At 42.9% G+C, this 27,142-nt stretch overlaps 1 protein-coding gene across 1 annotated transcript in view; it reads right to left on the bottom strand.

Annotated features, from left to right (window-relative positions):
* Nucleotides 1–546: 546 nt before the first annotated feature.
* LOC310775941 (NLR family CARD domain-containing protein 3-like) overlaps nucleotides 547–27,142 on the bottom strand; it is a gene marked incomplete at its 3' end in the record, with an annotated part of 308,518 nt that continues 281,922 nt past the window's right edge. The window contains exons 6-13 of the mRNA XM_083636064.1: nucleotides 23,000–24,785; nucleotides 22,687–22,860; nucleotides 20,317–20,490; nucleotides 16,482–16,655; nucleotides 11,326–11,478; nucleotides 11,084–11,130; nucleotides 1,271–1,765; nucleotides 547–572 (exon numbers count right to left, since the gene is read on the bottom strand). Of these exons, the coding sequence (XP_083492190.1) occupies nucleotides 547–572; nucleotides 1,271–1,765; nucleotides 11,084–11,130; nucleotides 11,326–11,478; nucleotides 16,482–16,655; nucleotides 20,317–20,490; nucleotides 22,687–22,860; nucleotides 23,000–24,785 (3,029 nt within the window). The remainder of the gene's footprint in view (nucleotides 573–1,270; nucleotides 1,766–11,083; nucleotides 11,131–11,325; nucleotides 11,479–16,481; nucleotides 16,656–20,316; nucleotides 20,491–22,686; nucleotides 22,861–22,999; nucleotides 24,786–27,142) is intronic.

The following is a 27,142-nucleotide window of genomic DNA, read 5'->3' as shown; positions in this document are numbered from 1 at the left end:
AATAATACAGTAAAAATAATACATACAATGCAATAATAATAATAATCATAATACACATTAATTATGAAACACTGAGATTGATACACATCAGTGTGTGTAGGTCACTCACTGTCCCTCAGGTTGAGACATGTTGAGACATATTGGACAGACAGATGAGCCCTGTCTCCTCTTAGGACTACTTTTAATTTGGAGCTCATTCAGTTCTTTGAAGTCTGGAATTACAGAGTTGAACTTATTGAAGTCAATATTCCTTGTTTCTTCAAAGGTTTTACATTGTAGGAGGGAGTGCATCTCTTTGACCTCACCTGTCAAACACTGACCACATGTTCTCTCTATCCCTCTGTGTCTCTCTCTATCGCTATCTATCGCTCTGTCTGTGTGTCTCTATGTATCTGTCTATCTATCTATCTATAGGTTAGCATAAGGTGCAGCCAGTGACATGTGAAGGGAGTTTTTAGACACACACACACAAACATGCGTCCGCGTTATGTTATATATTATATGTTGAGTTAAGAGTGAAGTGATGGAGACAAAGTGTAACTGGAGTCACTGCAGGGAGCTGAGAATTGAGGCTTTGTGTTCAGATTAGTTTGTGTCAGAATTCTAGAGGCAGATTTTCACATTTTTCACATCATTTTCACATGTCATAACTTTTCACATTTTTCACATCATTTTCACATGTCATAACTGTTGTGTGTGTGTGTGTGTGTGTGTGTGTGTGTGTGTGTGTGTGTGTGTGTGTGTGTGTGTGTGTGTGTGTGTGTGATCCTGTACAGAGTGAATCATCACACACACACAAGCATCATCTCAGCGGCTGTGTTTGGTCTCAGTGTGTTTCTCTCTCCCTCCTCTATCTGACAGTTTCTCTCTCCCTCCTCTATCTGACAGTTTCTCTCTCCCTCCTCTATCTGACAGTTTCTCTCTCCCTCCTCTATCTGACAGTTCTCTCCTCTATCTGACAGTTTCTCTCTCACTCCTCTATCTGACAGTTTCTCTCTCCCTCCTCTATCTGACAGTTTCTCTCTCCTCTATCTGACAGTTTCTCCCTCCTCTATCTGAGTTTCTCTCCCTCCTCTATCTGACAGTTTCTCTCTCTCTCTCCTCTGTCTGACAGTTTCTCTCTCTCTCCTCTATCTGACAGTTTCTCTCTCCCTCCTCTATCTGACAGTTTCTCTCTCCCTCCTCTATCTGACAGTGTCTCTCTCCTCTATCTGACAGTTTCTCTCTCCCTCCTCTATCTGACACAGAGACACTGAGGCAACAAGGTTACAGAGCCTAAACCCAGGGTAGAGTTTTTCAGTGAAGGTTGAGTAGAAGGTGTGGAGGTGGGTCAGTGTGTCAGAGGAAACTGTGTAGAAGGACAGAGAGCCAGCAGGCCAGTCAAGATACACTGCGACTCTGTTAGAGCGAGAGGAGGGGAGACGTATGTCTGTGTAACTGTTATTGTGACAGGCTCTGTAACGATCATCATAGCACCTCAGAATCCAGGACTTGTCATTCCCTCCAAGCCTGCTGGCATTACCCTCTCCTCTCCTGCTGATTCCTCTGTAAGTCACTCCTATATCAACCGCTCCTTCCCTCTCCACCTCCCAATAACAGCGACCAGTCAGACCATCTCTACACAGCAGCTGAGTCCAGTAGTCAAATCTCTCTGTGTGATCAGGATATGGCTGCTTCTCTATCACCCACGTCACCTTTCTGTTGTCTTCAGACAGGAGGAGCTCTCTGTGTGCTGTGTTTGGATCCAGTGTGAGTTCACAGGCATCTGATGAGACAACAAGACTCAATACAGCAGCAGCTTCTCATCTAAAACACCTGGGCTGTCTTTCACAATAACAATCATTCTTAGTGATTATGAAGATATTTTACAAGTGATTTTAAGAAATGGTTGATTGTAGGTTTTTACCACATTCATGTTCACATAAATAAGCCTTTTGTCAAAACCTTAAAAACAGACCAAATAAAGTGTTGTGCTGCAGGAAACTCTGACAGGTTCCATTTAAAAACTAAAGGCAATGAGACACAGAAACACAACAGATGAACATTGTATGATGTGAAACACAATATTGAGCCAGACTGGAACACAAGTCAGTGTTATTAAGCTGTTAGCAAGTTATTCACACACACACACACACACACACACACACACACACACACACACACACACAGCAGGTGCGCAGGGAGCCAAGAGAGACGCCGCACGCGACACGAGACAACGGAGCTGCAGCCACACGAGCACGAGCCACGACAGAGGAAAGACGCCAGCGTGGGAGGAGCTTACTGCCATCTGCAGACTCGCACGAGCTGACTGCGAGAGAGAGGGAGAGAGAGAGAGAGGGAGAGAGAGAGAGAGGGGGGAGGGAAAGAGAGGGAGAGAAAGAGAGAGAGGGGGGAGGGAAAGAGAGGGAGAGAAAGAGGTAGATAAAGAAATAGAGCGAGAGAGAGAGAGACAGAGAGAATAAGAGAGTGGGAAACAAAGAGTGAGGGGAGAAAGAGAGAGAGAGAAAGAACGAGGGAGAGAAAGAGATAGAGGGAGGGAGGGAGAAAGAGTGAGAAGAAGGCAGAGAGGGAGAGAAAAAGAGACATGGTGGGAGAGTGGAGGAGTGGCTTCACGCCTCCTTCAGTGAAGTCTAGATTCATGTTGATTCATCAGTGTGTGTGTGGCTCCATGAGGAGGTGATACAGGTCCACATAACGAGCCACAGTACAGCTAACTCTAAAACCTGGCATCAGGACAACGGACTGGAGCTGAAGGGAAGAGGCTAACTCCAAAACCTGGCATCAGAACAACAGACTGGAGCTGAAGAGAAGAGGCTAACTCTAAAACCTGGCATCAAGACAACAGACTGGAGCTGAAGGGAAGAGGCTAACTCCAAAACCTGGCATCAGGACAACAGACTGGAGCTGAAGGGAAGAGGCTAACTCTAAAACATGGCATCAGGACAACAGACTGGAGCTGAAGGGAAGAGGCTAACTCCAAAACCTGGCATCAAGACAACAGACTGGAGCTGAAGGGAAGAGGCTAACTCTAAAACCTGGCATCAGGACAACAGACTGGAGCTGAAGAGAAGAGGCTAACTCTAAAACCTGGCATCAGGACAACAGACTGGAGCTGAAGGGAAGAGGCTAACTCCAAAACCTGGCATCAGGACAACAGACTGGAGATGAAGGGAAGAGGCTAACTCCAAAACCTGGCATCAGGACAACAGACTTGAGCTGAAGGGAAGAGGCTAACTCTAAAACCTGGCATCAGAACAACAGACTGGAGCTGAAGGGAAGAGGCTAACTCTAAAACCTGGCATCAGGACAACAGACTGGAGCTGAAGGGAAGAGCCCTTAAAGTCGAACTGAACCTGTTCGTCACGTGCATAATGAGTCCGTTTCAGACTGAAAACATAGTTTGTCTAAGATGACAGGTTGAGAGGCGGGTCATAGTATCACGTCGATGATTTTATTTGACAATTCTGGGGACTGGATTGGGCTTTGGCCAATCATGGCGTGTTCCACCCCCAAATCGAGTGGGATTCAGCGTGTTGTCGTGCTACGCGAGTGGGATCCGCGGAGTACCAGGCAGCCAGCTGCTTCGTGCGGAGGGAGCGGACAATCTAATGAATGGGTGCTGCCCGCCCGCCTGGAATCTCCGAGGGGAGACCCCTGACAACCACAATTGGCCAAGTTAGCTGCATGTCGTGATATGATTGGTTGAAATGGGGTAGAAATTTGATAGTACTGGGTGATGTCAGCAAACTGTAAATTACTGTTATCAATGAAATCTTGAAAAACGATCTTTTGATGTGAAAAAGTGTGAAAAACTAAAGAAATTAGATTGTTGTGATATGTTTTGCATACATTATTAAATAGGTGCACTGCATACCCAGGTATTTGAACTAAAAGAAAAGAAAAGTCATTATTGGGTTCAGCTCTACTTTAATGACTGTTGATTCTTTCATTTGGCTTTTTGCTTTGTTTGCATCCTGTTGGTTTGATTTAGGTTGCAATGCATTTATATAATGAATTTAATTTGGCTCCTCCCTAAATCAGTGTTACATTTAGCTGGTTATTCTACCCTACTCCATATGAACTCCATACACTGAGAAAGCAAGACATTAAAGTCTGTTCTGTAATGCACTTCTTTGCCACTTGGAGGCGCCAGGAGGCAGCAAGACAGCCTGCTGTTGGAGACAAAACAGTCACTACTCTTGGCTGCAGTGGACACTGGACATTAAACTCTTATGGACGCTGGACTCTTTTAAATAGGCACGTTTTTAACTTGTATTTTAGTAATAAATCCCTTTGTTTTTTAACTTGTACTGTTGTTTGGGCCAGCACCACTCCCCTGTAGAAAACTAATGTATTTTATTCTTAAAGTCACACTCCACACCCTTGAGACACATTTTAATTCCCTTTATTTGTGTTCACATTTAGACAAAAAAAAATCCTTTAACACAAACAATGGGACATTTCAGAATGACAAATGTATTTGAAATTACAACCTCAATTCAGAAAAAGTTGGGACGCTGTGTAGAACTTAAATAAAAACAGAATGTGATCATTTGCTAATCCTTTTCCACCTATATTCAATTTAATAAAGTACAAATATATTGAATGTTTTACCTGATCAACTTCCAGTCCAGCCTGGCTCAATATTGTGTTTCACATCATACAATGTTCATATTCTGAATATGATGCCAGCAAAACCTTTTACAAAAGTTGGAACAGAAGTGTAACAAGTGCTCTATAACACTTGACTAGTATATTCAATAGTATATTCAGAGCTAGATAGATTTCACAGAAGACAGGTTCAACTCAGGGAGCCCAGTGTGTGTGTAAATACCAAAAATGTTAGGACACGACACAAGTGGTAGATTGCAGATAAACGTTTGTATTGAAAAAAGAAATTAAAGAAAGTAACAAACATAACTTTAGGCCTAATCAATCAATTCAGTTCCAGTAGTTCATTTAGTATTCACTATTCCAAGTGGGAAGGGAGGGAGAGAGAGTCAGTCTGTCCTAGGTCCTACCACACTGTGGGAGTTCAAGTTTTAGTTCACAGTTCTGGTTCGGTTTAGGGTTAGCTCGCCATCATTGAGTTTGAGAAATCCAATCCAATCAAAGCGTAGACGACTCCAAGATCCAATCCTGTCCTGGTTGAGGTCCGTGGTCATGGACCGGACCATCTAACCAGGAAGACAAAAACCTGACCTATAAAGGTCACAGAATAATAATCACTAATCAGTTTAATTCTAAGTTGTACAACATTTCTTTTCATTCAAAATATATTCCATTCAAAACAATAAACAATTTGTTTTAAACAACCAAACAAATAAACAAGGATACATAATAGCATCTTAAATTAAATTACCTTCAGTTAATTACAAATGCAAAGTACAATAGCATTTAATCAAAATAGTATCAGTGCATCATGGTTAAACAATTCAGAGCTAAAAGTAAAAGCCCTCAAAAAGGTTAGACATTCAAACATTTACAGCTTCATAGCCACAGTGCCATTACATTGGCCCATTCCTTTGTCTGTAAAGGCTAAGCTAATTGTGGCTAACTGCAATTAGCTGTTAAGAGCTAAGGCTCTGTTTGAGTAAAAGGAGAACCACAGATTTGGGCAATGGTTCGTCAACCTCAACACATGCAACAATATACAACATAATGACTCACCGCTGAATGTAGGAGTATAATGTGCATGAATAGATGAAAAGGGCCGCCGCCGCCCGAGCTCTGCCACACGCCACATGCCACACCAACCAGCCCCAGTAGGAAGAGGGAAGAGAGTGTGAACCCGCGACCCGGCTGTCATACTTATAGAAAGTATGGGACTCTGGGAAATGTAGTTTAAACCTGGGTTACACTTGTGAACCCGCGACCCGGATGTTATACTTATAGGAAGTATGGGACTATGGGAAATGTAGTTTAAACCTGGGTTACACTTTCCCCCCCTGAATTCATGTACGTCCCGTTACATGGAGCTGGTTGGGTGTCAATAGTTGGCTGTGGTGTGACACATTTAAGAACTTCGGGGTCGGTTAGAGCATATGTAAACACAGTGGTTAAGCCTTGAAACAGTGACTGGATAGTATTCAAAAGACTGTCCAGGTTTTATATACTGGAGTCTCTCTGGAGGTTTTCTGGTTCTATTCGAACGTCTCATAGAGAGTACATCATCATTGTCAGAAGACGTGGGAGCATTTATCTTTTCTTCAGCAGCCTCAGTGGCTGCAGTGTCATCTCCAGCTAAGTGTGGACTTTCAGCGATATCAGGTGAGTTTGACCTTTCAGGGCTGCCAGTTGTATCAGTTAAGTCTAAACTTTCGGAGCTGTCGGGTGGTTCAGACAAGTCAGATAAGCTCTCAACAATAGGTTCAGCCACTTCCTCTGCAGGGGTAGGGACCATGTTAGAAGGTACCTTTGGAATGTTTATTGCAATAGCAAATCTGGCAGGGATGATGACATCATGATCAGATTCATTGCCTATAACAACAGCCACATGGCCAGGCTGAGATCTGGGACGATCAATAAGACATGATTGAACGATCAACCCACCAGGCAAGGAAAAAGAAGATGGATGCTCAACAATGACAGATTTCTCTGAGTGCAAAGAGCGAGTAGTGTCAATTCCGTCCAAAACAACTGTTCTTCCTGCTGGAATAACTTGTGGATTTTTCCCATACATTCTGATAATGCCATGATAACCATCAGTTGACTGTTTATGTCGGAGTTCAAGGACCTTCAGCACTGCTCTGTATCCATGGGGAAGATGGGGGAGTAGCTGATCAACTGATGGGTTTCCTTCCATGTAGGTTTCATAAAGGACATCTAGTGTGTTGGTGCCAATAAGCACAGACTGAGACGTTTTGATATCTGGTACCACTAATGCAAGAGTATGGACATCTACTGATGTACCAAGGAATTCAGGTGGAAAAGTGACATCAAGTTGAATGTAGCCCATGTAAGGCACAGCTTGACCATTAGCCCCCTCCACTTCAAGAAGATTAGTTAAGGGTCTGATTTCTTGATCAGATAGATGACTACAGTAAAAAGAGTAGGGAACTGTAGTCACCTGTGAACCGGTGTCTAACAGACAATTGAACCGTGTTCCTTTTATATTCACTTCTGCTGTGCTTTTTGTGCCAATCAGCCCTTTTGGTAAGCGATGAAAAGTAGATTGTGGTGGAGAACATGTTAGGGGACATTGAGTTACTGCAGCCCCTGGCTGTCCCTCAGCAGAGACTGCATTTAGTTTGACGAGTTAAGTGAAGTGTTTTTCATGTCCCACATCTGTTGTTTTTGTTGTAGCTCCTTCCGTTTTGTCATCACCAGATCTGAGTTGGCTGCATTGGTGCATGCTGTGATCATGTGACCGTCCTCGCCACATTTAAAACAATACCAAGGTTTAGGTCTAGTTGAGCGTTGTGGCGTGGCAGCTCTAGACTTTGCGGCAGTACCTTGGTATGGCTCATGCTTTGGTGGCGACTGTTGTGTCTTCTGAGAAATTAAAGTTGCTAGCTGGCTCTGCATCTTGTTCATTTGTTTCCTGAGGTCATCAATTGCCCTGCTGTCATGCTCTGTTGCAGCACAAGCACAAGTGCTTTGTGAATTCAAGGAGACTCGTTGCTTGGAAGAGCTGATGTGCTTCTTCATGCGGCTCTTTAGCAAGTTGTCTGTCTTCCTCTGTGCGCAACAAGAGTAAGAGCTCTGAAAAGGATGGAGGATTGTCTTTCTTTTGTTCAAGTTGTAAGTTTGTTATGACTGTTATCCCAACATCCACGGCAGAATTGTTTAATGAGGTGTTTGTCTGTTTCACTTGTAGGGATGCCTCCCCTCTTCACAACAGAGTTCAAAGTGAGTTGCAGTCGCTGCAGGTAGGCAGAGGGCCTTTCACCTGAGTCCTGGAGTAAATTCAAGAATTGAGCAAAGAGCTCCTCTCCATCCTGGACAGTGGCAAAGGCTGAATCAAGAACCTTTAGGTAGATGGCAGGAAAAGCATTAGCGCCCAGACCTTTCACCACATCAGCTGCAGGGGACAACAGACTCTCCAGAAGTCGCCTGCTGACATGTAGAGGAGACAGACTAGGATCAGCAAGTAGTAATTCTACATGAGAGCGCCAGGTGTCATAATCAACTTCATTACTGGGTTTAGGACACTTCCCAGAAAAAGCACGAAGTCCAAGAGGAGAGAGTAAGTGAGAGCTGATATCTTCCTTTTTCACAATATGTTCAACAACTATTTTTTGTATTTCAGGTGGATTTAGCTCATTTCCTGAGAGAGAAATTCTGTGAGTTGTTGGAGGCAGTGTCCCCCGCTGCTCATCAGCAGCAGCCTCCGTACCTGATGATTCAGGTTGTTGATCTGATGATAGCTCATCCTCCCCATTTCCTATTTCTTCACCAAGTTGGCTCATCATGTCTTTCAAAACTTCTAGAAATGGCTTGCCAGTTTGGGTTGCTAGTTTCTTTAGTTCATTTAAGTAGGTTGCGGTGTAGCTACTACCAAATGAAGCTGCGTATTCATTCGCGAGTGCTTTTACATGAAACTGCACATCTGGCACGGCTTTTGAAACATATTTATATGGTAGCAGTGGCGCTAAAGCCACAAAAGAACTTGATTCTGCGAATTCAATGACCAGGTTTTTGTAATATGGACTTGTGGAATCATCAACTGAAACTACTGTTTTTATAGACCCATATCTCTTTAAACAATCATAAATTTCGTCGTCAGTGTCTGTATAAGTAGCACCACTAATGATCACAGAACGTGAAACATCAACTCCAGACACCTGAATAAATTCCATCTCTTAATTTATCTTAATCAAAAGTGATAGTCAAAAATGATATACAACACTGATCAAACATTAACATATAATGGCATTCACACTTAATGGGCTCCTGGCTAGCTCGCCATTTATGTAACAAGTGCTCTATAACACTTGACTAGTATATTCAATAGTATATTCAGAGCTAGATAGATTTCACAGAAGACAGGTTCAACTCAGGGAGCCCAGTGTGTGTGTAAATACCAAAAATGTTAGGACACGACACAAGTGGTAGATTGCAGATAAACGTTTGTATTGAAAAAAGAAATTAAAGAAAGTAACAAACATAACTTTAGGCCTAATCAATCAATTCAGTTCCAGTAGTTCATTTAGTATTCACTATTCCAAGTGGGAAGGGAGGGAGAGAGAGTCAGTCTGTCCTAGGTCCTACCACACTGTGGGAGTTCAAGTTTTAGTTCACAGTTCTGGTTCGGTTTAGGGTTAGCTCGCCATCATTGAGTTTGAGCAATCCAATCCAAGCGTAGACGAATCCAAGATCCAATCCTGTCCTGGTTGAGGTCTGTGGTCATGGACCGGACCATCTAACCAGGAAGACAAAAACCTGACCTATAAAGGTCACAGAATAATAATCACTAATCAGTTTAATTCTAAGTTGTACAACATTTCTTTTCATTCAAAATATATTCCATTCAAAACAATAAACAATTTGTTTTAAACAACCAAACAAATAAACAAGGATACATAATAGCATCTTAAATTAAATTACCTTCAGTTAAATACAAATGCAAAGTACAATAGCATTTAATCAAAATAGTATCAGTGCATCATGGTTAAACAATTCAGAGCTAAAAGTAAAAGCCCTCAAAAAGGTTAGACATTCAAACATTTACAGCTTCATAGCCACAGTGCCATTACATTGGCCCATTCCTTTGTCTGTAAAGGCTAAGCTAATTGTGGCTAACTGCAATTAGCTGTTAAGAGCTAAGGCTCTGTTTGAGTAAAAGGAGAACCACAGATTTGGGCAATGGTTCGTCAACCTCAACACATGCAACAATATACAACATAATGACTCACCGCTGAATGTAGGAGTATAATGTGCATGAATAGATGAAAAGGGCCGCCGCCGCCCGAGCTCTGCCACACGCCACATGCCACACCAACCAGCCCCAGTAGGAAGAGGGAAGAGAGTGTGAACGCGCGACCCGGCTGTCATACTTATAGGAAGTATGGGACTCTGGGAAATGTAGTTTAAACCTGGGTTACACTTGTGAACCCGCGACCCGGATGTTATACTTATAGGAAGTATGGGACTATGGGAAATGTAGTTTAAACCTGGGTTACAGAAGCAACAAAAGACTGGGAAAGTCGAGGAATGCTCAAAAACACCTGTTTGGAACATTCCACAGGTAAACAGGTTACTAGAGAGGCAAAGTGACCGCCTACTTCCTGCTTCAGCACTGTACCAGAGATTTTGATCTGCCATTTATTTTCCCATAGACATTTCGTAAAATGCTTATAAAAATAGTTTAACTTCACCAAACCAAATGGTTCAGCTATATTTAGAATCGGGAGAGACCATAGAACATTTCACTCTGACCAGAACTTTAAAAAACTACACAGAAAAAATATTTTCTTTAAATCCGCAACTTTTTTTTACGTTTTGGTCCGAGTGAAATGTTATGTGGTCTCTCCTGTTTCTAAATATATCTGAACCGTTTGGTTTGGCGAAGTCAAACTATTTTTATAAGCATTTTACGAAATGTCTATGGAAAATAAATGGCAGATGAAAATCTCTGGTACAGTGCTGAAGCAGGAAGTAGGAGGTCAGGTCAGAATCTGGAGAAATCTGCACGTAAGGGGCAAGGCTGAAACCAACATTGAATGCCCGTGACCTTTGACCCCTCAGGCGACACTGCATTAAAAACCAACATTATTCTGTCATGGATATTCCCACATGGTCTCTGGAACACTTGGGAAAAGCAGTCAGTTAACACAGTTCCTCGCTGCATCTTAATGTAAGTTAAGACTCTACCATGCAAAGTGAAGCCATATATCAACCACATCCAGAAACGTGCCCGAGCTCATCTGAGATGGACTGGTCAGAACACAGCACACTTTGCCTCAGTCATTTCACCTCCTTTTCAAATATGTTGATTAAAAGGCATGATGTCAGCCATCACCCTGATTCACAGTAGGATCAGAATGAATGGACGTCACAGACTGTGCCATAGATGGACTTTCTATCTCACTAGTTGAATGTGTTGCTTTGTTTTCATGAATCAAACTAAATACACACTTACATCTCCTCGGAACTGGTTTCAGCCTCTGCACTCCACCATGGTCCACACTGGAGGAATAAACAAAGTCAGATCAGCACATTCTCTTTGATAATGGAAACAACATGGACATTTATTAATAACCTTCATTATGAAGGATTTCCTCTCATATGCTCCATTGAACTGTATTCCTGCATGAGCTTTGCAGTGTGACAGAGAACATGTGTGTGACTCTCAGCCTTCTAGCAGACGTTGCCTCTCCATACCTGAGTCTCCACTGTCCAGCAGAAAGCAAATTCTCTCCTGAGGCTCCTGGATGATTGTAGCTCAGGTCCAGCTCTCTCAGATGGGAGGGGTTGGAGCTCAGAGCTGAGGCCAGAGAAGCACAGCCTTCCTCTGTGAGCAGACAGCCTGACAGCCTGCACGCACGCACGCACGCACGCGCGCACACACACACGCACGCACGCACGCACGCACGCACGCACACGCACACACACACACACACACACACACACACACACACACACACACACAGTTGCATTTATAGTTTATACTGTTTTGCTCGTCTTTGCTGTCATGACGATTTACAGTACTTCAACATTTCATCACTTCCTCCACTGTAGTTTTACTTTGATTCAGTTGCGGAAAACAGGAGCGCTGCTTTTCAATACACACACACACACACACACACACACACACACACACACATACACACACACACACACCTACACACACACGCACGCGCGCACACACACATACACACACACACAAACCTACACACATGCACGCACGCACGCACGCGCGCACACGCACACACACACACACACGCACACACACACACACACACACACACACACACAAATTCACACCTGGAAGCTGACCAGTACAACCTCAAAATTAACTTTGGATAAAAATCTGACATCTGGATATGCTGACAGCTGCAGAGAGTTGGTGGAATTCTGAGCTCTACTGAGGAACATCTAGTGTTTTTACTTTTATTCTAGCAATAAAGATTTTGTTTTACATATTAAAGTAAAATGCATCAATTTGGTGCACTGTGAGGGGAAGATTAACACATTCACTGCCAGCCGTTTTTTTTTTTTACTGTAGGTAGCTTCTGCCAGAGGTTTTTTATGAGGATTCTGGCTCATCTTTCAAGACCCGAGGATTATTTTCTGCTAAGATTTTGTGAACACAAAATATCTCAAAAGAACTAATAGAATGTGTGCTTTCTCTGTCTAAAAGAGTTAGTTTGTAGAGTTAGTAGTTATGTAGGCATTAGCACTTGAATACAGCATGGTTTCAGCATCTGAAAATTTAAGCTGAGATAAATAGCTTTTTGTGAAATTCGATAGAACAGTCACTTTAACCATTCATTTTTGGCATCAGTAAGACGTCAGACATCTAAACAATAGTTTTGAACAGTAATTTCCTCCATAACAGCAGGAAACACCCCTCTCCTTCAAACTCCTCCCTCCGTGTGTGTTCTTCTTGGCTGCAGCGGGCGTGTCACAAGCTCGTTTCTGCTGCTGCTTTGCTGCTGCTCCTGTTTGCTGGCGGCCGCTGGGCAAGTCTGGATGGGCTCGCTCGTTTCTTGGGGTTTGGGTTGAGAGCTTTGATGAAGCTTTTGCGATTCTGGTCTTATTTATGCTGCGTGTTTCAAAGTGTGTTCCACCCGTAATCTATTATGCAAATTTGCAATCCCGCACCGCCAGCTCCCAAGCGCGAAAGCGAAAGCGTTTTCGCCAATCCATTTTCATGAGAATGGCTTCCTCACACTGCTTTTTGCTTGCCTTCCTCTAGTCTGGAGAGCACTGTCGCCACTTAGTGGGTCGGTGGAATGGGTTGTACACGTTCCGTGGCTCCAATATTTATATAAGAGATGTAAAAGGGTTAGATGCACATCCCACGGTCAAAAAAAATATATTTTTTTTTGACGTGTTAACACGTCATTGGCAGTCAACCGTTGGATTTTTTTTGACGTGTTAACACATCATTGGCAGTGAACGTGTTAAGAGGCTAGATCTATGAAGAACTACACACATCACTAAATACATGCCTTTTAGATAGGGATGCACGATATATCGGCAATCATATCGGTATCGGCCGATGTTAGTCATTTTTTAACATATCGGTCATATCGGTATCGGTCAGATGTTGCAATGTTAATATCGGTTATCATTATCAGCCAAATTCTTCACATTGATATGAAATAATGCAGTAAATCTATGATTTATGGGCTTTTCCAAAGGTTTTCCAAATAAAGAAATGCATAACTTTTTCAAATTCAGTGTTAACATGTGTTTTTCAGTATGTACAAAATGTGATGATCGTAAAAATGGCATCGGTAAATATCGGTTATTGGCCATAACAGCAATCTTAATATCGGTTATCGGGATCGGCCAAAATTTTCATATCGGTGCATCCCTACTTTTAGACACCACCTCCTCCAACTCATCAGAGCTCTGATATGAAAGCAGGTGACATGAACAAGGCATAGAACAATACTGATGTGAAAGCCAGAGCCATATTGAAATCACGTTGGTTGTATTATTATTATCATTATTATTATTATTAGTGTGCTTTATTTTAAATTCAACCATGTTCACTGCTTACCATGTTCACTTCCTCTCATCACCTAACCCTTTATACAGCAGCAGGGACGTGCAGAGAATGTTAGAGGGGCAGGGGCTGGCAAAAAAGTGTTAACGTTTTTAGCCAGATTTAGAGGAATATCTCATTTTAAAACATTTGGATGATGATACTTCATTATTTAGTCTTAAGAAAAGCCAAACTCTGTGAGTGCTGGTTTCAGGGACGGCTTGGAAAGGGTAATTTCCATACAGAGCGGCATTAGAAATGCATTCAGGGTCTGGAGAGGTTAGTTTTTCAGAGGAGGAAATCCGTGGCAATCTTTTGGAGTAGCCTATAGCTTATAATTAGCAACTCAATTAACATTCTCAGCCATAATTTGATGGCTGGTCAAACAGTAGCGTATTGAGCATGATTTTTTCAGTTTACCCACGATTTTTTCAGTTTAAAAAGTGGGGGGGACATGTCCCCCCTGTCCCCAGTGGAAAATTCGCCGCTGATAAAACTACATCAGCTCATACGAAAAGTGTATAACATTTTCAGCAACATCACTCAGCAATAATCATTTATTGACTGTTTATTCTTGAGTGTTGCGAGCTTTTGCACAGGTTTTGTGAAAGAGAGATCCCAACTCTCAATGAAAACTCACTACAGTGGAATCCGCTTATAGTGATCACGGTTATAGTGATCAACTGCTTATATTGATCATAAAGCTTGGTCCTGAATCATTCCTATACACATGCTGTTTAAATAGTTTACTTATAGTGATCAATACTCTGCTTACAGTGATCATTTTGGGCCTTGTCACACCTGAGAACAATGGATTTTTTTTTAAACTACAGTAATTCTATTTTATTTTTCGCTTACAAACTGCCAAAAATGAGCCAACGAGATACAGCAGTGATACCTGGTGCATGTCTGTCTGTATATGGAGAGATTGCAGTGTCTGTTTGTCTGTCTGTCTGTCTGTCTGTCTGTCTGTCTGTCTGTATGTTTGTCTGTCTGTCTGTCTGTCTGTCTGTTTGTCTGTCTGTCTGTTTGTCTGTCTGTCTGTCTGTCTGTCTGTCTGTCTGTCTGTCTGTCTGTCTGTCTGTCTGTCTGTCTGTCTGTGGAGCGATGGCGGTGTCTCTGTCTATCTATGTGAGACTGCTTGAAACAACTGGAGGCCTTAGCCCGCTAGCCGGGCGCTTCTCGCTCATACTGAGCATTAGCACCCGGCGAATGTCAACGCATTTCCCATCAAACAATTGTGCCGCTCTCACGTCTAGGTATGAAAGCCAACCCTTACCTGAGCCAAACACGTGAAGTGAAGACGCTATCCGATGCGCAACATCCTCTTCTTTTAATAACATATAGTAGCCTCTTCCAAATTGTTGCATAAAATCCACTTTTCTGTCTTTGAAAAACCGAAAATGTAGGTGCAATACCATTTCGGAAGTGTGGGGGGCATTAGTGAATATACAGTGAGTAAACTGAGTCGTTGTTCTGGGTTGCTCCAGATGAATGATTTTCGGTTTTTCAAAGACAGAAAAGTGGATTTTATGCAACAATTTGGAAGAGGCACCTATATGTTATTAAAAGAAGAAGATGTTGGGCATCTGATAGCCTCTTCACGTCACGTTTTTGGCTCAGGTAAGGCTTGGTTTTTATACCTAGACGTGAGAGCGGCACGATTGTTTGATATTGTTTGATGGGAAATGCGTTGACGTTCGCCGGGCGCTAATGCTCAGTATGAGCGAGAAGCGCCCAGCTAGCGGGGTAACTGGAGACCTAACTTACTGTAGCCGAGGGATTTTAAAAGTCAATAACATTCACTCAGGTATTTTCACTGATATTAACACGTTCACTGCCATTGACGAGATATCTCGGCTTACAGAATCCAACGGTTCACTGCCAATGACGAGATATCTCGGCTTTAAAAAAAAATAAAAAAATTTGACGGTGGGACGTGGATCAACGCTCCCCACGTCTCCTATAAAAATATTGGAGACAGCGAACGTGTACAACCCATTCCACGGAACCACTAAGTGGCGACAGTGCTCTCCACACTAGAAAAGGCAGAGCCAAAACTGTAGGGGAACGCGCGAGGAAACCATTCTCTACTGTAAAATGGATTGGCGAAAACGCTTTCACTTTCGCGCATTATCGCGCTGGGACCTGGCGGTGGGGGATTCCAAAAATAGACTGGGTGGAAAACACACTTTGAAACACGCAGCATAAAGCCTAGAATCGCACAAAGCTTCATCAAAGCTCTCAAACCCAAGAAACGAGTGAGCCCTATCCACACTCGCTGCCAGGGAGGGAGGCTGCTCAAACTCGCAGCAGCAGCAGCAGCAGCAGAACACTCGCTTGTGACAAACGCTGCTGAAAGCCACCAGACACGCCGATGGAGGGAGGAGTTTGAAGGAGAGGGCGTTCAGAACTATATTGTTTAGATGTCTGATCTCTCACTGATGCCAAAAATAAATGGTTAAAGTGACTGTTCTGCCTGTTTGATTGAATTTCACAAAACTGCGATTATCTCAGCTTTCAGTCTCAGACACTGAAACCATGCTGTACTCAACAGCTAATATCTACATAACTACTAACTCTACAAACTAACTCTTTTAGACAGAGAAAGCACACATTCTATTAGTACTTTTGTGAACTTTGTGTTCACAAAGTCCAAGCAGAAAATAATCCTCGGCTCTTGTAAAATGAGCCAGAATCCTCAAAAAAACCCTCTGGCAGAACCTACCTACAGTAAAAAAAAAAAGGCTGGCAGTGAATGTGTTAATGTGCATATAGGCTAATGCAGAATTTAATGTGTCTGTTGAACAGTTATCCTGACCTGAGAGTTTCCAGTCTGCAGTGTGGACTCTCCAGTCCAGCAGAGAGAAGCTTCACACCCGAATCATGCAAGTCGTTGTTACTCAGGTCCAGCTCTTTCAGATGGGAGGGGTTGGAGCTCAGAGCTGAGGCCAGAGAAGCACAGCCTTCCTCTGTGAGCAGACAGCCTGACAGCCTGCAAGCACACACACACACACACACACACACACACACACACACACACACACACACACTCCAACAGATAGTTGTGACTTGTGACTGAACAATTTTCATCTTTTGACATTTCCGTTATTTGATGCTTTTTGAGCGTTGCTCGCGCTTCCCTGTTTACTTGCTATAGCCCCGGTTCACCACTAGATGGCTCCACTGTACTGTTCATGACCCAGACCTCTTGCTGAGTTTCTGTCTCTGCACTTCAGTCCACTCATTGCTGTGCTGCTGGTTTCTGCTGCGTTTGTGCATTAAGGTCATATTTAGAAGGAGGAGAAGCAGCTTTCACTGCTTTGTTTTGTTATTCTTATTCAAAGATCATATAAGGCTACAGAGCAAAAACAAAACAAAGAGAGACTGAAAAACAATTAACTCCCGCTTGTTTGTTTCATTTATTTGTACCTGCACTAAGGAAATTGGACGGGGTTTTGTTTTCACCCGTCTGTTTGTCTGTTAGCAGGATAACTCCAAAAGGTATTCATGCATTTGCATGAAACTTTATGGAAAGATTGGTTATGGGATGATGCAGTAATTTAGTTAACTTTTCACACTGATTGGTGAGGCGTTAAAAAGGCAAACACGTCTGAACAGATTCACGTAACACCATCGAACTTCATGACCAATCACCAGACAGAAGAAGAGACAAACCCTCCACTATTTCTGTTTTTTGTAACCTTTATTTATACAGGGGGAGGAGTCTCACTGAGAGCAATGCTCTCTTTTTCAGGAGCGCCCTGTTCACATTCACACACACACACACACACACACACACACACACACACACACATACACACACACACACACACACACACACGCACGCACGCACGCACGCACGCACACACACACACACACACACACACACACGCACACACACACACACACACACACACACACACACACAGAGACACACACACACACACACACATACACACACTCACACCTGGAAGCTGACCAGTACAACCTCCAAATTAACTTTTGATAAAAATCTGACATCTGGATATGCTGACAGCTGCAGAGAGTTGGTGGAATTCTGAGCTCTACTGAGGAACATCTAGTGTTTTTACTTTTATTCTAGCAATAAAGATTTTTTTTACATATTAAAGTAAAATGCATCAATTTGGTGCACTCTGAGGGGAAGATTAAGAGGGTAGATCTATGAAGAACTACACACATCACTAAATACATGCCTTTTAGATAGGGATGCACGATATATCGGCAATCATATTGGTATCGGCCGATGTTAGTCATTTTTTAACATATCGGTCATATCGGTATCGGTCAGATGTTGCAATGTTAATATCGGTCATCATTATCAGCCAAATTCTTCACATTGATATGAAATAATGCAGTAAATCTATGATTTATGGGCTTTTCCAAAGGTTTTCCAAATAAAGAAATGCATAACTTTTTCAAATTCAGTGTTAACATGTGTTTTTCAGTATGTACAAAATGTGATGATCGTAGAAATGTGGTTTTATACAGATCATATCGACATCGGTAATTATCGGTTATCGGCCATAACAGCAATGTTAATATCGGTTATCGGCATCGGCCAAAAATTTCATATCGGTGCATCCCTACTTTTAGACACCACCTCCTCCAACTCATCAGAGCTCTGATATGAAAGCAGGTGACATGAACAAGGCATAGAACAATACTGATGTGAAAGCCAGAGCCATATTGAAATCACGTTGGTTGTATTATTATTATCATTATTATTATTATTAGTGTGCTTTATTTTAAATTCAACCATGTTCACTGCTTACCATGTTCACTTCCTCTCATCACCTAACCCTTTATACAGCAGCAGGGACGTGCAGAGAATGTTAGAGGGGCAGGGGCTGGCAAAAAAGTGTTAACGTTTTTAGCCAGATTTAGAGGAATATCTCATTTTAAAACATTTGGATGATGATACTTCATTATTTAGTCTTAAGAAAAGCCAAACTCTGTGAGTGCTGGTTTCAGGGACGGCTTGGAAAGGGGAATTTCCATACAGAGCACCATTAGAAATGCATTCAGGGTCTGGAGAGGTCAGTTTTTCAGACGAGGAAATCCGTGTCAATCTTTTGGAGTAGCCTATAGCTTATAATTAGCAACTCAATTAACATTCTCAGCCATAATTTGATGGCTGGTCAAACAGTAGCGTATTGAGCATGATTTTTTCAGTTTACCCACGATTTTTTCAGTTTAAAAAGTGGGGGGGGACAGAATCAAGGTTTAAAAAGTGGGGGGGGACATGTCCCCCCATTCCCCAGTGGAAAATTCGCCCCTGATAAAACTACATCAGCTCATACGAAAAGTGTATAACATTTTCAGCAACATCACTCAGCAATAATCATTTATTGACTGTTTATTCTTGAGTGTTGCGAGCTTTTGCACAGATTTTGTGAAAGAGAGATCCCAACTCTCAATGAAAACTCACTACAGTGGAATCCGCTTATAGTGATCATGGTTATAGTGATCAACTGATTATATTGATCATAAAGCTTGGTCCTGAATCATTCCTATACACATGCTGTTTAAATAGTTTACTTATAGTGATCAATACTCTGCTTACAGTGATCATTTTGGGCCTTGTCACACCTGAGAACAATGGATTTTTTTTTAAACTACAGTAATTCTATTTTATTTTTTGCTTACAAACTGCCAAAAATTAGACAACGAGATACAGCAGTGATACCTGGTGCATGTCTGTCTGTATATGGCGAGATTGCAGTGTCTGTCTGTCTGTCTGTCTGTCTGTCTGTCTGTCTGTCTGTCTGTCTGTATGTCTGTCTGTCTGTCTGTCTGTCTGTCTGTCTGTCTGTCTGTCTGTCTGTCTGTCTGTCTGTCTGTCTGTGGAGCGATGGCGGTGTCTCTGTCTATCTATGTGAGACTGCTTGAAACAACTGGAGGCCTTAGCCCGCTAGCCGGGCGCTTCTCGCTCATACTGAGCATTAGCACCCGGCGAACGTCAACGCATTTCCCATCAAACAATTGTGCCGCTCTCACGTCTAGGTATGAAAGCCAACCCGTACCTGAGCCAAACACGTGAAGTGAAGACGCTATCCGATGCGCAACATCCTCTTCTTTTAATAACATATAGTAGCCTCTTCCATATTGTTGCATAAAATCCACTTTTCTGTCTTTGAAAAACCGAAAATGTAGGTGCAATACCATTTCGGAAGTGTGGGGGGCATTAGTGAGTATAGCCTACAGTGAGTAAACTGAGTCATTGTTCTGGGTTGCTCCAGATTAATGATTTTCGGTTTTTCAAAGACAGAAAAGTGGATTTTATGCAACAATTTGGAAGAGGCACCTATATGTTATTAAAAGAAGAAGATGTTGGGCATCTGATAGCCTCTTCACGTCACGTTTTTGGCTCAGGTAAGGCTTGGTTTTTATACCTAGACGTGAGAGCGGCACGATTGTTTGATATTGTTTGATGGGAAATGCGTTGACGTTCGCCGGGCGCTAATGCTCAGTATGAGCGAGAAGCGCCCAGCTAGCGGGGTAACTGGATACCTAACTTACTGTAGCCGATGGATTTTAAAAGTCATTAACATTCACTCAGGTATTTTCACTGACATTAATGTGCATATAGGCTAATGCAGAATTTAATGTGTCTGTTGAACAGTTATCCTGACCTGAGAGTTTCCAGTCTGCAGTGTGGACTCTCCAGTCCAGCAGAAAGAAGCTTCACGCCCGAATCATGCAAGTCGTTGTTACTCAGGTCCAGCTCTTTCAGATGGGAGGGGTTGGAGCTCAGAGCTGAGGCCAGAGAAGCACAACCTTCCTCTGTGAGCAGACAGCCTGACAGCCTGCAAGCACACACACACACACACACACACACACACACACACACACACACACACACACACACACTCCAACAGATAGTTGTGACTTGTGACTGAACAATTTTCATCTTTTGACATTTCCGTTATTTGATGCTTTTTGAACGTTGCTCGCTCTTCCCTGTTTACTTGCTATAGCCCTGGTTCACCACTAGATGGCTCAACTGTACTGTTCATGACCCAGACCTCTTACTGAGTTTCTGTCTCTGCACTTCAGTCCACTCATTGCTGTGCTGCTGGTTTCTGCTGCATTTGTGCATTAACTCATTGAGTGCCAGCCACTTTTGGAAAACGGATGCTCCCAGTGCCAGCCGTTTCAGACCGTTTTCAGTGATTTCTCGAGGCCCACAGAATATTGTGTGATATTACTATGTAAACACCGAACAAGCACAAAGAACGATGAGACTCTATTGTATCATCAGCAAAAAAAAGTTTATTGATATAATTTTCCGTTCTTTAGTTATCAGCCGGAGAAGATAGGTTGTTTTCACCAAAAACAGACGTTTCAAATTAGAAGCTGAGATAATCAGCCTTTTGTGAAATGAAGCATTTCAAGCAAATCACTGACTCTGAAGCTAATATTTTCTGACCTGAAACATCTGAACAGTAATTTACTTCAATATAACAGCACCCCCACCCCCCTCAACTGCAAACTCCTCCTCCGTGGGTGTGTCTCTGGTGGCTCTGCTCGCTCTGCTGCCTGCGGATCCACGTTCGGATGGCGGCCGCTCGTCGGGGGAGTCTGGATCGGGCTCGCTCGTTTCTGGGGTTTCGGTTGTGAGCTGGGATGAAGCTGCGTCCGATTCTGGGCTTTCTGCTGCGCGTTTTTTAAAGTGTGCTGCACCCAGAGTCTATTTTCGGAGCGCCCCGCCGTTGTGCGCCGGCTCCCAGCGCGACACCGAAAAGCCAAACCATTCTCATGAGAATGGTTTCATCACGGCTTTTTCTGCTGTTTTTCCTCACCTTTCTCAAATCTGGAGAGCACTGTCGCCACCTAATGGGTCCGTAAAATAGCTTATACACATTCAAAATCCCCCAAACTTTCACAGGAGATGCATCAGGCTTTGATCCACGTCCCACCGTCAAAAAACGCAATTGACGTCTTTAGACGTCATTGGCACTCTACGTTACTATTTGAATTGACGTCTTTAGACGTCATTGGCACTCAATGAGTTAAGGTCATATTTAGAAGGAGGAGAAGCAGCTTTCACACACACACACACACACACACACACACACACACACACACTCACACCTGGAAGCCGACCAGTACAACCTCCAAATTAACTTTTAATCAAAATCTGACATCTGGATATGCTGACAGCTGCAGAGAGTTGGTGGAATTCTGAGCTCTACTGAGGAACATCTAGTGTTTTTACTTTTATTCTAGCAATAAAGATGTGTTTTAAATACAAGTTGACTGATATATTTAAACTTATATTCAGGATAAACATTAACCCTTTAAAACGATTGACAGAATAGTGATTTTACATTAATTTATATTGTGATAAAACAGCTCATACGAAAAGTGTATAACATTTTCAGCAACATCACCCAGCAATAATAATTTATTGACTGTTTATTCTTGAGTGTTGCGAGCTTTTGCACAGGTTTTGTGAAAGAGAGATCCCAACTCTCAATGAAAACTCACTACAGTGGAATCCGCTTATAGTGATCACGGTTATAGTGATCAACTGATTATATTGATCATAAAGCTTGGTCCTGAATCATTCCTATACACATGCTGTTTAAATAGTTTACTTATAGTGATCAATACTCTGCTTACAGTGATCATTTTGGGCCTTGTCACACCTGAGAACAATGGATTTTTTTTTAAACTACAGTAATTCTATTTTATTTTTCGCTTACAAACTGCCAAAAATGAGCCAACGAGATACAGCAGTGATACCTGGTGCATGTCTGTCTGTATATGGAGAGATTGCAGTGTCTGTTTGTCTGTCTGTCTGTCTGTCTGTCTGTCTGTCTGTCTGTGGAGCGATGGCGTCTCTGTCTATCTATGTGAGACTGCTTGAAACAGCTGGAGGCCTAACTTACTGTATGGATTTTTAAAGTCAATAACATTCGCTCAGGTATTTTCACAGACATTAATGTGCATATAGGCTAATGCAGAATGTAATGTGTCTGTTGAACAGTTATCCTGACCTGAGAGTTTCCAGTCTGCAGTGTGGACTCTTCAGTCCAGCAGAGAGAAGCTTCACACCTGGATCATGCAAGTCGTTGTTACTCAGGTCCAGCTCTTTCAGACTAGAGGACTGGGAGCTGAGAACTGAGGCCAGAGCTTCACAGCTTCTCTCTGACAGCTGACAGCCACTCAGCCTGAAGAGGAATTAGTGATGAAGACACACAAGAACATTACAATATTTATTTTTCTATCCTGTTTTACAGATCACATCATATATCACAGATTAATATATTATCACATCATATATTAATCTATCCAGTTTGCTGCACTTACACAGATTTATTGGAGGCTTTGACAACTGGCAGCAGCCTCAGAAGAGCCTCCTCTGAAGCAGAGTATTTCTTCAGGTCAAACACCGCCAGGTCTTTTTCTGATGACAGTAAGATGAAGCCCAGAGCCGACCACTGAGCAGGGGAAGGTTTCTTTTTGTGGGGACTTTCTGATCTCAGGTACTGTTGGATCTCCTCCACTAGAGAATGGTCATTCAGCTCATTCAGGCAGTGGAACAGATTGATGCTTCTCTCTGCAGAAGGAACGTCCCTGATCTTCTCCTTGATGTACTGGACTGTTTCCTGATTGGGCCGTGAGGTACTTCCTGTCTGTGTCAGCAGGCCTTGCAGGAGTCTCTGATTCGTCTGCAGTGAAAGACCCAGGAGGAAGCGGAGGAACAAGTCCAGGTGTCCATTTGGGCTCTGTAAGGCCTTGTCCACAGCACTCTGGCAGAGGTGAATTACCTGAGATTTGTCTCTGGAGGTTGATTGTGGTTCTGACAGCTGATTGACGCCAGAGTCGATAAATGAGACCATGACATAAACAGCAGCCAGAAACTCCTGAATGCTCAGATGTACAAAGCAGAATACCTGGTCCTGGTACAGCCCACACTCCTCTTTAAAGATCTGTGTGAACACTCCTGAGTACACCGAAGCTGTTGTGATATCAATGCCACACTTTGTCAGGTCGGCTTCATAGAAGATCAGGTTGCCTTTCTCCAGCTGCTCAAAAGCCAGTTTTCCCAGGGACAGAATCATCTCCCTGCTCTCTGTCGTCCAGTGTGGAGCTGCCTCAGTTCTCCCATGATACTTGACGTTCTGTAGTTTGGACTGAACAACCAGGAAGTGGATGTACATCTCAGTCAGCGTCTTGGGCAGGTCTTCTCTCCTACTGGTTTTCATCAAAGACTCCAGAACATTTGCAGAGATCCAGCAGAAGACCGGGATGTGGCACATGATGTGGAGGCTTCGTGAAGTCTTGATGTGGGAGATGATTCTGCTGGCCTGCTTCTCATCTCTGAATCTTTTCTTGAAGTACTCTTCCTTCTGTGGGTCAGTAAACCCTCTCACCTCTGTCACCATGTCAACGGACTCAGCAGGGATCTGATTGGCTGCTGCAGGTCGTGTCGTCATCCATAGGCGAGATTTGGGGAGCAGTTTCCCCCTGATGAGGTTTGTCAGCAGCACGTCCACTGAGACTGACTCTGTAATATCAGTCAGGATCTCGTAGTTCTTGAAATCTAGATGAAGTCGACACTCATCCAGACCGTCAAAGATGAACACAACCTGGTACTTGTCAAACCTGCAAATTCTTGCTTTTTTGGTCTCAGGGAAGAAGCGATGAAGAAGTTCCACCAAGCTGAACTTTTTCCCTTTCAGCAGATTCAGCTCTCGGAAAGTGAATGGAAATGTGAACTGTATATCCTGGTTGGCTTTGTCTTCAGCCCAGTCCAGAGTGAACTTTTGTGTTAAGACTGTTTTCCCAATGCCAGCCACTCCCTTTGTCATCAATGTTCTGGTTGGTTTGTCTCTTCCAGGTAAGGGTTTAAAGATGTCTTCACATTTGATTGGTGTTTCTGGTCTCGCTGGTTTCCTGGATGCTGCTTCAATCTGTCTGACCTCATGTTCATCATTGACCTCTCCACTCCCTCCCTCTGTGAGGTAATGCTCTGTGTACATCTGATTCAGAAAAGTTGGGTTTCCTGCTTTAGCAATCCCTTCAAACACACGCTGAAACCGCTCCTTCAGATTACATTTGAGTTCACGTTGGCAGATGGCAGAAAGAGTTTCTGAAATAACAAACAACAAATAACATCAAAGAGTAAACATTTCCTGGTAAATGTATATCTTCAAAAAATTTATAAAAACAGTTCGCAAACTGGAGGGCTCCATTTACAGTGATTTGTTAGCAGCAAAAGATTAAAGTGACATTTCGAGCATCAAGCTCTTCATCAGACTGATGAAGAGCTTGCATCTATGGCAGATAATTAGTTAATCTTAAACTGATTTGGTCTCGTTTGATAAATATTTAGATTTATATATTTAAATCAACCTGCTCTCACTCCCAGTACATCAAAATGTGTTGATTTGTCACGGCCCCTTGGTGTCGTTATTGCGAATGAGAAAGAGTACCTTCACATCATAATATGCAGAAGAAGAACCACCAGAGCGTCTGGAGGTCACCTCGTGGACACCCCCAGTGGTCTTGAATGTAATAACAGTCTAGGCTTAAGTAGGTCAAAGTCACGCTATAGGGAGAAGTGCTTGGAGAGGCGGACCTGTAGTGTTACCAGTTTGTAACTTTCTCATCATGAGAGACCGGTTTCAAATCCTGACCTGAATCATAACTCCAACCAAGTTGCTTTTGTTGCCTAAACTTAAGGTTATTGTACTTCCCTAAACCCAACCAAGTTGTTGTGCTTGCCTAAATTTACCCTGGATTCGAGCCTTGGCTCCCGTGAAATGTTGCCGGGCCACCAGTAGCCACAGTAGCCGGTAGCCACAGTAGCCGGTAGCGCAGTAGCCGGTAGCTGTGTCCAGTTGCAGCCGGTCACGGCCGACCTCCTCGACCAAATAACCAGGAAGAGAGTCAGGGCTCGGCTCTCTTCCTGGTTATTTTGCTGAGCAGGGCGATAAAGAACCAAGGAGAGCTGGTGTCTGTGCTGGAGGAACGTACGCACCCAAATATGACGTTAAAGATAGCCTTTCACCTCTGCAATAATGACATTGAGGGGGGCGTGACAAATTGATGTATTTTGACGCACTGGTAATGAGAAACTGTTGATTTAAATCCATCTCTCAGTTTCCATCCTGTCCCATCTCCATCATGTTAAAGCTGTTGAAAGCCTCTTACTGTGCTGCAGAGAGTCAGCCAGCTCCTCCTGCTTCATGCTCCTCAGGAAGAGCAGTGTGATGTTTAGAAAATCCTCTCTGCTGCTCCTCCTCTGCTCTTCCTCCTCACCATCCACCACCTCCTCATCCTCCCTCTGACTCTCTGAGCATTCTGCTGCATCAGGACTCAGAACCCTCTGGAACCTTCTCAGCTCCTTCTTGACAAAGGTGATGATGTTCTCCTCAAGCAGCTGGAACAGAATCATAATGAATTAAATGTTCTTACTAAAATCATGGAACACAACATCAGATCCATCATAGACTGAAAGACTCATTGGTGAAGTCAAACGTGTTTTTGTTCATTTCCACACCATAAAGATGGAGTCCAGGTCTGGTTGAGGCTCCTGGGCAGACTGACCACTGGGAACCTCTGACCTCTGCTGGTAAACTCTGGGGGGACAAAACATCAGATAGTAGGTCCCAGGGGCGGTTCTAGGCCAATAGTCTCAGCCCACCCAAAAAAAAATAGAGGCAATTTTTTTTTTTTTTTTTTTTTTTTTCTGTCCAAATCCATGGTGGAGCCAATGTTAAAATTATCTTTATTTATTATTTATTTTAGCTTTAAAACTATTTTTTAATTTTCTGCTTAAAGTTCATGAAAAAAAGTGGCATTCTTGTTTTTTCCCCACAATAATTTCATAATACCATTTGTAATGCCACCGTTGTAGTGCTGTTGTTCAAAATTTTCTCAGATTTATTGGTGTCTTTCTAGTCACACAATTTAATAGTCAGTGTTTCCCATACACTGATCTATTTGTGGTGGTACACCCTACATAGATTTTGACCCCCACAAATACTGCCACATAATAATTTCAACTAGTTGACTGCAAACTCCTGCTTTAGTGCTTACAGTATATTATTATCTTGTCGGAATATTATTCCAACCAAAGTTAGGAAGTTCCCTTTTGATGTAATTTTACTTTTGTTTTGCCTACAAAGCAAAATGTTACTTTACTTGAAACTCCCCTGAAGTGATTTTGGTATTATTTATGCAAGCATAAATTCTACCATATAGTAACCTGTATGCAGAATATATAGTATATATAGGGAATCAATTGTTTTTTCATCGCTGGAAAACCACAGAACGGTAAAGAAGATATTGATGTGTGTAGTTCTTCATAGATCTAGGGCCCTATCGTTGCAATCGGCGTAGAAACTGCGTTTAAGGCCTAGCGCTAGGCCGCCTAGCGCTAGGCCGCCTAGAGCAGTTAGTGGGTGTGGACCAGCGCAACTCGCTATCTTGGTATCGGCGCTA

Source organism: Poromitra crassiceps (assembly GCF_964638095.1).
Source record: "Poromitra crassiceps genome assembly, chromosome: 4".
Classification (NCBI taxonomy): Eukaryota; Metazoa; Chordata; class Actinopteri; order Beryciformes; family Melamphaidae; genus Poromitra; species Poromitra crassiceps.
This window is presented reverse-complemented; position numbering and strand designations above follow the sequence as displayed.